The 8,849-nt window shown below is 36.3% G+C and overlaps 2 protein-coding genes across 4 annotated transcripts; both read right to left on the reverse strand.

Annotated features, from left to right (window-relative positions):
- Positions 1 to 415: 415 nt before the first annotated feature.
- On the reverse strand, positions 416 to 2,469 carry LOC110865408. 2 transcript variants are annotated; one of them, XM_022114663.2, is made up of 4 exons: positions 2,102 to 2,469; positions 1,853 to 2,010; positions 1,214 to 1,738; positions 416 to 810 (listed from the first exon to the last, which is right to left on the reverse strand). In XM_022114663.2, the coding sequence occupies exons 1-4, from the start codon at positions 2,343 to 2,345 to the stop codon at positions 580 to 582; spliced, it is 1,158 nt and encodes a 385-aa protein (XP_021970355.1). In that variant the 5' UTR covers positions 2,346 to 2,469; the 3' UTR covers positions 416 to 579. The 2 variants fall into 2 exon arrangements, with proteins under 2 accessions (XP_021970355.1, XP_021970350.1); XM_022114658.2 differs by having other exon boundaries at positions 1,853 to 2,019; positions 2,102 to 2,465.
- A 1,792-nt stretch (positions 2,470 to 4,261) lies between these two features.
- Positions 4,262 to 8,603, reverse strand: LOC110865425 (mitochondrial uncoupling protein 1). Of its 2 annotated transcripts, XR_002550667.2 has the most exons (10): positions 8,398 to 8,591; positions 7,628 to 7,846; positions 6,609 to 6,687; positions 6,362 to 6,495; positions 5,400 to 5,498; positions 5,205 to 5,309; positions 5,051 to 5,125; positions 4,857 to 4,943; positions 4,559 to 4,653; positions 4,262 to 4,471 (listed from the first exon to the last, which is right to left on the reverse strand). XR_002550667.2 is itself a non-coding variant. In XM_022114672.2 (9 exons), exons 1-9 carry the CDS (start codon positions 8,476 to 8,478, stop codon positions 4,618 to 4,620), a joined length of 915 nt encoding a protein of 304 aa, XP_021970364.1. In that variant the 5' UTR covers positions 8,479 to 8,603; the 3' UTR covers positions 4,350 to 4,617. The 2 variants fall into 2 exon arrangements, 1 of the variants encoding a protein (XP_021970364.1); XM_022114672.2 differs by having other exon boundaries at positions 4,350 to 4,653; positions 8,398 to 8,603.
- Between the last annotated feature and the right edge of the window lie 246 nt (positions 8,604 to 8,849).

Below are 8,849 nucleotides of genomic sequence, written 5' to 3' on the forward strand. Positions count from 1 at the left end.
CGCATATATAGATGAATACGAGCCAACAAGAGAAAACAAAACAATTTCTATAAACCAACTATAACAGGAAATGTAACAACCTAACTATCTATGCTCTTAACAGAATTTGTTTTACAGATAAGCAAGTTTCTTTATACAAACACTCAAAGGATTAGGTTCAAGAGTGAACATAAGTGTATTTGTAAACTGAGCGAACTAATCCTGGCCATACACATGTGTAAATCATTCGCCAGGATTTGATGATGAAATACACTAGTGTATTTTATGATTTGATGATGAAATCTTAGCCATACACGTGTGTAAATTAATGGCCAGGATTTGTTCTCTCAGTTCGCAAATACACTAGTGTTCACTCTAGAACCACACCCAACACTCAAAAGCGTTTAACTACTCCTGGAACTAGTTTGCTTATGGCAAAATCAATATGTCATCAATATATATTGTGTCTGTCAACCAAACAACTAGACAATAATTTCATGGTATACAACCATGTAGAAGAACTCACAATACAAGATGGTTTGATCATAATATACACACAACATATCAAGTTTTTGTAGCACTTATGAATCAAGTTTGTAGCTATTGAATGCCGAAAATGTTAAGAAATTTCTGCATAACGTTAGTGCTCCAATGAATGTCGTTATCAAGCAAACTTATCATCGGTTGAGTAGCTTGATGATCTTGTAATTCTTCAGCTACTTGCATTTCTTGATGTTTATTCTCACAAGATTCTTGATTTTCTTGTATGGATGATATCTCGGGTCTTGGATTCGAATTCGAGGTATTTGCAATATCCCTTTTCGAATCTAACTGAGATTTATTGAATTGGTTTATTCAGTACCAAAAAGACAGAGATATAACATTTTTAAGAATGACGTGATTCTTCTCTCGAGTTGTAATCGACAAATTCAATATAATGTACAGCTTTCGTTGCATATGATACAAGTAATTACAACATAGTTCTCAACTTTCATCGGTGATTTTTCAATGTTTATTTGGTCTGTTAAGAATTTTGAATAAGAACTTGTAGTAATGATTAAGCGAACGATCAACAAATCACTTAAAACTCAAAATGATATATTATTGATATCAAGAAATAAAATCGAAACAAAAAGACAAGAAAAAACTCCCTCTATTCTTATTCTTAACCCTCATGAAACTAAGCTACCCAAAAAGAAATATAAAAGAAACACATTATATTTTAAGCATTTACCTCAGGCAGTGTGAGGTCCTTAGCCATATCAGGTCCTGCAGACACCATAGCGGCTCCATTCGTGAGCTCGGGTTCATCAATTGGACCTTCATTGACCGGCAGTTGACTCAAACCAGGTACTACCTTAGCCATATCATGTCCTGTAGACGCCATAGCAGCTCCATTCGCGGGCTCGGGTTCATCATCCGGACCTTCATCGAGTGGCAGTTGACTCAAACCAGGTACTAAAACCGGCACCACTTCATCAGACACCAATACTTCCTTCATATTTATCGCATACTCGTTTGGTTCTTCGGTGACAGTAGTGCCAACTGACGGTTCGACAAATTGGATTTCTTGATTCATTGACGGGTCGGTTTCGATTATTGTTCTGGAATCCGGGTTTTCCCAATCCTCGCATAAAGTAATAATCTTGTCTGTTTGAAAGCATTCGAGAACGCGATCAGGGCCAGGCTGCCACACGTATTTACCGTCGCTTTCTTGCATTATGAGCTTGAATTTGATGCATTTTCCTATGGGTATGTCCTAATTAAGCAAAACCAACATCAGGATTATTATTATTATTATTATTATTATTATTATTACAGTCTTGTTAGTTGTTACAGTTGGAAACATTATAAATAAGTTATAAAAACTTACGAGATGTACAGTCCATATATGACCATCGGACCAAGTTAACGGAACGGCATTGTTAGGATCCCATAAACCTAAGATGGGATGATCGCCTGTTATTAAAAAGTTCTGTCCAAACGAGCATTCTCTACGTAACTGGAATTGCACACCAACTGTTTGTGTTTCTGCCTCAACTAAAAAAAACGAGGTAAACAAAACGGGAATCACTTAAGTTGTGGAAACTATAACACGGGTAAACAAGAAGAATCAGCGTACCTGTGTATCCGTTAGGCGAATCTTGTATCAGCAATTTGTGATGATCGACCTCTGCCTGTGCGTGAGATGATGAGAGAGAAAGGGGACGAACAGTTGTACGAGATGAAACAGAGAGCTTGAAATCGAGAGGTTTGATTGTGTGAAAGGGGTGTGGTTTGGTGAAGAAATTATTATTGTTGAAATTACTACAGGAGGAGTTGGAAAGCAGTTTGAGGTATGAAGAGGAACCCATAAGTGCTTCCATTTGTTGTTGGTCAGTGGAGGTGAAGGTATAGAGATAGAAGGGTGTGTATGTATAGATGGTTGATAGGGAGAGTGTGAGTGTGTAGGGCCGGATCAAGTAACAGGTGGGTGGTAGGAGAGAAGTTGGGGAGGGAGGGAGGGAGAGTCAGTCCAGGGTTATTTTTGGCAATTCTGCTTCGAAGATTGTAAATTTAGTAGGTAGCGTAAACTTTCAACTGACATAACGAGAACATCGATTTATTTAGCCTTGGGAAACAATATTATTTAATAACACAATATTTTTTTTTATATTTGAGTAAAAAACACATCATCTCTAACTTTCAATTGGACCTTTTTTTTGTTTACTCTTTTTTTTAGCCCAAATACACATGCACATGCCCTCTAAATTCCATTTATTGGCTACTTCCTGAGATTTGAATTTTTTACTTTGATGATGAGAATAAACACGTGTTACCACTGTGCCAAATGATGATTCCGAACATTATTTAAAGGTGTTTAAAATTCTTATTGTTCAAACTATAAAAGATTACATGTTAAAGACTAAACCTAGTAAACTCGGTTATGGACTGAAATGAAGGGGATTCAAGAGGTGATTACAATCCTGTAAAACAGAATTGTTAGACTCGCCACTGACAGGAGTCTCTTCATGATCGTCCTCCGGTGTGATAATCAATTATCTTTTAGAGAGAAATCAAAGTAAGAGAGAAAATATTAAGAAAGTTCTCTGGGCCTTTTGTACAGCGGATCTAGATATTTATATAGTTGAGCTTTGCTGATGTGGGACTTCTAGTTCTAATCCCCAATTTGTGGTTTACTCGGGATCTAGTATTGTAGTCCGATCTTCTTACTAGACATTTTTTGTGTGTTGTATCGCTCTAGTAATTTTTGTTCTTGTGACCAAACCTTGCAAGGGTGTAACCCCCCCCCCCCCCCGTCCCTATTGATATGACTATTCAAGTTCCTACTTCCTCGATTCTTGTGTTTACCATTTAGTCACCCACTGGGCAATGAGTTTCGATATATTAGGTGTATTTGTATTTATAGAAGCTTTAATTTTTGTGCTTATCTTAATTGTTGGTTTAGTTTTTGTATGACGAAAGAGAACATTGGAATAGTCTTAGTTTCTGAATATTCAGACAACAAAAAGAAAAATGGAAAAAATTGAGATAGTTACGAATTCCATTGAATTTCCCTCATTTCATCAAACAACACAAAATTAAGTGATTTCAACTATATTAATTTTTCTTCATTAATTAAATCCCTTCATCTTTTTCCATGTGGCGTGGCACATTTCTATTTGTAAAGGTAATAATTACCTTTCACTATTTTTTTTTTATCTTGGTTTATATATTTAGTTTTTACTTGTCATCTTTCTTCATTTTTAAGAGATCGAGAAGCTCTAAAATTTGTGTTACGAACGAGATCAGAAATGCAGGTATGTGCATGTCTCACTTCCCGATCATGACTAATAAATACGATATGGATTTTGTTCATTCTATTGTGGACCAACAAGAGTTAGATCATGTAGCGAATCGTTACATGATTCCTAGAGACTGAAAATCAAACCGGTTCGAGTAGTTCGGTATCGGTAACAGTTTAGTACCGGTACCTGGTACCATTTGCTCATCCCTACTTTATATCTCTTGTAAATAGAAGACGTAAAGTCATACATACTTCATAATCTCCTCATATAGTAAACGGACAATATTGCGTTTTTCCTCAAACATGCGTTTGATAACGCCCTTGGAACTATCCCAATTAAACCATGCGTAATGTGCATTACAGGGGAGTGAAGGAGCTTGATAACACCCCTAACACCACCCCTCTTGGCTTTATAGGGTCGTGAAGGGGGAGTGGTGTTTCTAGTATAATGCCAAATGAGGAGAAAATAATTGAAAAATAATGATTGAAAGGGCGTTAACTATTAAACATTTTTTTGAATCGACGTTATGATGTTGAAGTGACGGAAAATGCCCCTTAATAAAACCACACACATAAGACAAAGTAGAATGGAATATTCATGGAAATTCATTCAAAAGCAAAATGCCAAGAGAAAACTGTATGTGAGAAGTAGATCCCCTCCCGTTAAGAAGCATTACAAAATTCTCTCATAAAGCATCCAAACCCCTAGTAAGTTGAACTTTGACTATTCAGAAAATTGTCTTCATCTCCAACAAATCAATTATCAGAATCCAACATATAATCACGACTTACAAATGGTTGGGAATTTATTCATAATTGGGTAGTCAACACGTCAACATGCCTCCCCTCATTCAAGATGACTCTATGCTTTTAACAAACTTCTTAGCCTGTCCAAAAAATGAGTGTAGCCAAATTATTTCCCTATAGAGTTTAGTTTATATAGAACTATATAACTGTAATCACAACTTCAAGTGTATAAAACATAGTGCAAGAGATGGTTCTTCACGTGTTTGGGCCACTTAATGTCCATCCAGTAACTCAGTTTGAATCCACGAACCTAACCAATAAGAAAATGATAGAATATACATACCTGTTCAAGAGTTAGAAACATGATCACATTCCAAGAACCTAACCGCCCAAAATTCGGAATGAAGCCCTTGTAGAATGCCAAAGGTCCCTGGTGTCACAATAAACAATTATTTTCAATTAAGTTAGTATGACTTATTTAATTTATGACATACCAAAATTTCTAATTACTTATACTAACTGGAGACAATAGCTTACGTCATTTCTTAAAGTCTTAACAAAGCAATCAATCGTGCTTGTGTAACTTGAATCTCCCATCATTCTTGATTTCACCTGCAAAAAACTTCAAAACTTGATAAAAAGCTCATTTCACTAATGTAATAATTGTTGTATATTAGAATATATTACACACCACATCAACGGGGGACCCGATGCAAACTGCAAAAAAACCAGCTCCTAATCCAGATAACAAATGGGTAAGAACATTGTCGGAAAACCCGGGGATCTTCAGAATTGTCTGCATTGTAATTTTAATTACGGATCCACTCAGAAATCCAATAAATAGAGGCATAACTTTAATTATGTGAATATATGTTAAGCAAATTACCTGCTTCACTTGATCATAACTGGCTAATTCAGCAGCATTTATTATAGCATTACGCGCAACATTGGGCCCAATTCCAGTCCATAAAGCCCTAACCCCTTCCTGGCATAAACAAAATACTTAAAGATATAAGAGGAAATATGGATGGGTCGGATAGCGGGTCAAATGGGTCAGCTCAGGTCATGTTGTTGACCCATCAATACATGATCTAGGACGCTGTATATAGGAGGTGCTAAACGAGTCGTGCTCGCAGGTTGACGGGTTCACCAGACCCAAACCCGAAAAATTTAGACGAACCTGAACCCGAAAATCATGTCGTACATATGAACCCGAACACGACCCGTTCAACCTGAATTTTTTTTTTAACTTTTTTCCGCAAATTAATATTTTAAAACTAAAATTTACTAATAAAAACACAGATGTATATAATACAATTACATTTAAATTATAAAATCTTATGTTAATTTTCCTTTTTAAGTTAAAAGTATGACATCGAATACATCCTCAATTTAATTTATGACATAAACATATTGTAAAAAATATAATATAACATAATATAAATGGGTTAAACAGGTCAACCCACCAACCCAACAGGGTTGACCCGAACCCAACCCGTTTAGCTAAATAAGTTAGCGGGTTCAAGTTAAAACTGACCTCACCCGTTTATACTAAACCCAAACCTGCGAATTTAAAACAAACCCGGGCAACTTTCAACGAATTTGACTTGTGCACATTTTTATTATTTATTCATTCGACTTGTAAGATATAGAACTTAACCCAATATAACCAACTTAATGAATGGAAACGAAGATCTCCATTTTTTTAATTTACCCATTTGACTGACCCATTTAAACATAAATGGTAAATGAGTTGAAATAGGTCCCTTTATCTTACCCTTTACTAAAACTGTATAATAAACAACTTATAAATTAATAGAAAACGCAATAAGAATCAGAAACATCTACCTGTCTCACTATTGTTGAATAAGCATTTAACGCTCCAGAGTAACGCCTTGGCACGCCAGCTGGCAGTTTTCCTTCCGCTTGTAGGCGGACCTTTACAAGATCGGTAGGGTTTGCTACTGCAATTGCAAGAGCACCTGCAGAAACAAAAGCAAATGACAAATAATTATCAATATATACTGATTATCAGCATTGCCTGATTGATAAACTTGGACCAAAACTGAAACTTTGTTGTAACTTATAATCTCACCGGTTGTTAGCCCAGCAAGTATTTTGGTGGTCAAAGGAACGTCTCCAACAAAGTTTTCACCCACATACAGGTTCTTAATCTGTTAGGCATAAAAGAACGGACTTCAATCTGATTATCGTAACAACTGGAATAGAACAAAGAGAGTAATTTTAACAAATTGTTGTGACATTCGGGGACTTTTCGACAATGTTTCGATGCAAATAGGTTAAACCATCGAAAACTTTAAAAATAGCTAAAAATAAAATGGGTCAAACAAGTTAAAAGTTGCCATGGCACACTCAAGTGCAGGTCAACCAAAGTGAATTTAAATGCATAAAAATTTCATAGATCGCTTTTTGTTTATAATCTAGTTTTTATAAGCATATTTAGCACATTAAATATTTATAAAATTCAGATCAATGTTTCTTTCAGGTCAGCCCAACCCAATCAGTTTCGACCCACTATTCATATTTGCCCATCCCCCCCCCCCCACACACACACACACACAAAAGAAAAAACTAAAATATGTGCGCACACATAGGGATGCAAACGAGCCGAGCTTGAGCCTAAAATAAAGCTCGTTTATTTATCGAGCCCGAGCTCGAGCCTAGCATGTGAAGCTTGCCAGGCTCGTCAAGCCTTATCCATATCAAGCCTTAGTGTAATATTAGTTTTTATTAATATTTATTAACATTTAACATTTACCCCTTATTTAATGTTGTCTAGTAAACGAGCCGATCATATTTAAACTTGTTAACGAGTCGAGCCCGAACCTGAAAATAAGCTTCTTTAGTAAACGAGCCTGAATCCAAGCTTCAATTATCGAGCTCGCAAGCCTAAACGAGTCTATTATTTATATTACATTTATTTAATATATTAATTAATAGATAATAAATGAGCCAAGCCCGAGCCTAGCTCAAGCTTGAGAAACTAACAACGAGCCGAGCTCGGGCTTGGCCCTGCTCGTTTGCACCCCTACGCACACACAAAAAAGAAAAAACTAAAATATGTGCACACACACATATATAGTAATTAAGTACCGGATCATAGAGGCCTATTCTTAAACCTCCATACAAACATTGACGATGTAATCCGGGTACAATTCCTTTCCACAAAGAAGCAAGACCTTCTTCTCTTGCAATAGTTGCTACAGTACCTAACATTCCCCTATACTTGGGTAAACCCATCCCATCTCCTGCAATTCCTTTCTTCTGTAGCTGAAGTCTCACTTTTGCAGTGTCCAATGGAATTGTGCAGATCTGAAGAGCGAGCATAAGATTATACATATTAAGTTCCATTTTGCCACTAAGAGTTAATTGTACATTTGTACTAAACTTTAATTACTGTGTTTCAACTACAAACAGTGGACTGTATTACAAGGGAACATGTTACACAACTAGCCTGTAGTCACATGTTGTATCTTTTTGGGCACAAATATGAATATAGTTGACAAGCTTTAAGCTATTAAGCCATAGATTACAGAATTATCAAGCTCTGAAATAAGAATTAGGATCAGTTAGTAGTAGACCTGAACCTGATGTTACCGTATTAGTGATAACCCCCATCGGATCGGACACCAGATCAGACGGTCCAAATCAATTTCACACAAGAGAAAAACAACAAAACCACGCTGCATTACAACTCATATGATATTTTAAAAGCAATCGATCGAAACAAACAATCAAACGATGAATCGTAAAGTAGAAAGTCAATCAATCAGCTTAAACACAAGAGCAATTCTCATTTCTGAACAACATACGAGCAGGAAGGAAGGCGATCAGAGGAAAGCAAGCATAAGTAGAAGGATTACCTCAGCGAAACATGCAGCAAAAGCACTACTAGCAAAGGTGCCGGCGAAAGAGATGTCGGATTTTGAATTACCGGCTACCATTGTTGATCGAAGATGCAGGAGGAGGAGGAGGAGGAGGAGGAGAAGAGTAGGGTTTTTGATTTGAATTGAATTGTGGGCCAAATCTGCAAACAAAACTCAGATTACAATACACATGTACAACGCCGCGTTTCTTGTATTTATACAGAGGCACTTAAATTCTTTTTTTTTCTTTTTTTAACACATGATTCAACTTTATCCAATGATATTGTAATATTGTGTATACGGTTCTAAACGAATCAAACGATTAGCGAATAGTTTGTGAATCGATTGACGGGAAGTTCTTTTGTGTTCATTCGTTTATTAAACAAACAAACACACACAAGAAATTTCGTTCGCTTAGCTAAATAAATAAACATGAACAAAGGTCGCGT

The sequence above is a fragment of the Helianthus annuus genome, chromosome 1, assembly GCF_002127325.2.
Source record: "Helianthus annuus cultivar XRQ/B chromosome 1, HanXRQr2.0-SUNRISE, whole genome shotgun sequence".
In the NCBI taxonomy this organism is placed as follows: domain Eukaryota; kingdom Viridiplantae; phylum Streptophyta; class Magnoliopsida; order Asterales; family Asteraceae; genus Helianthus; species Helianthus annuus.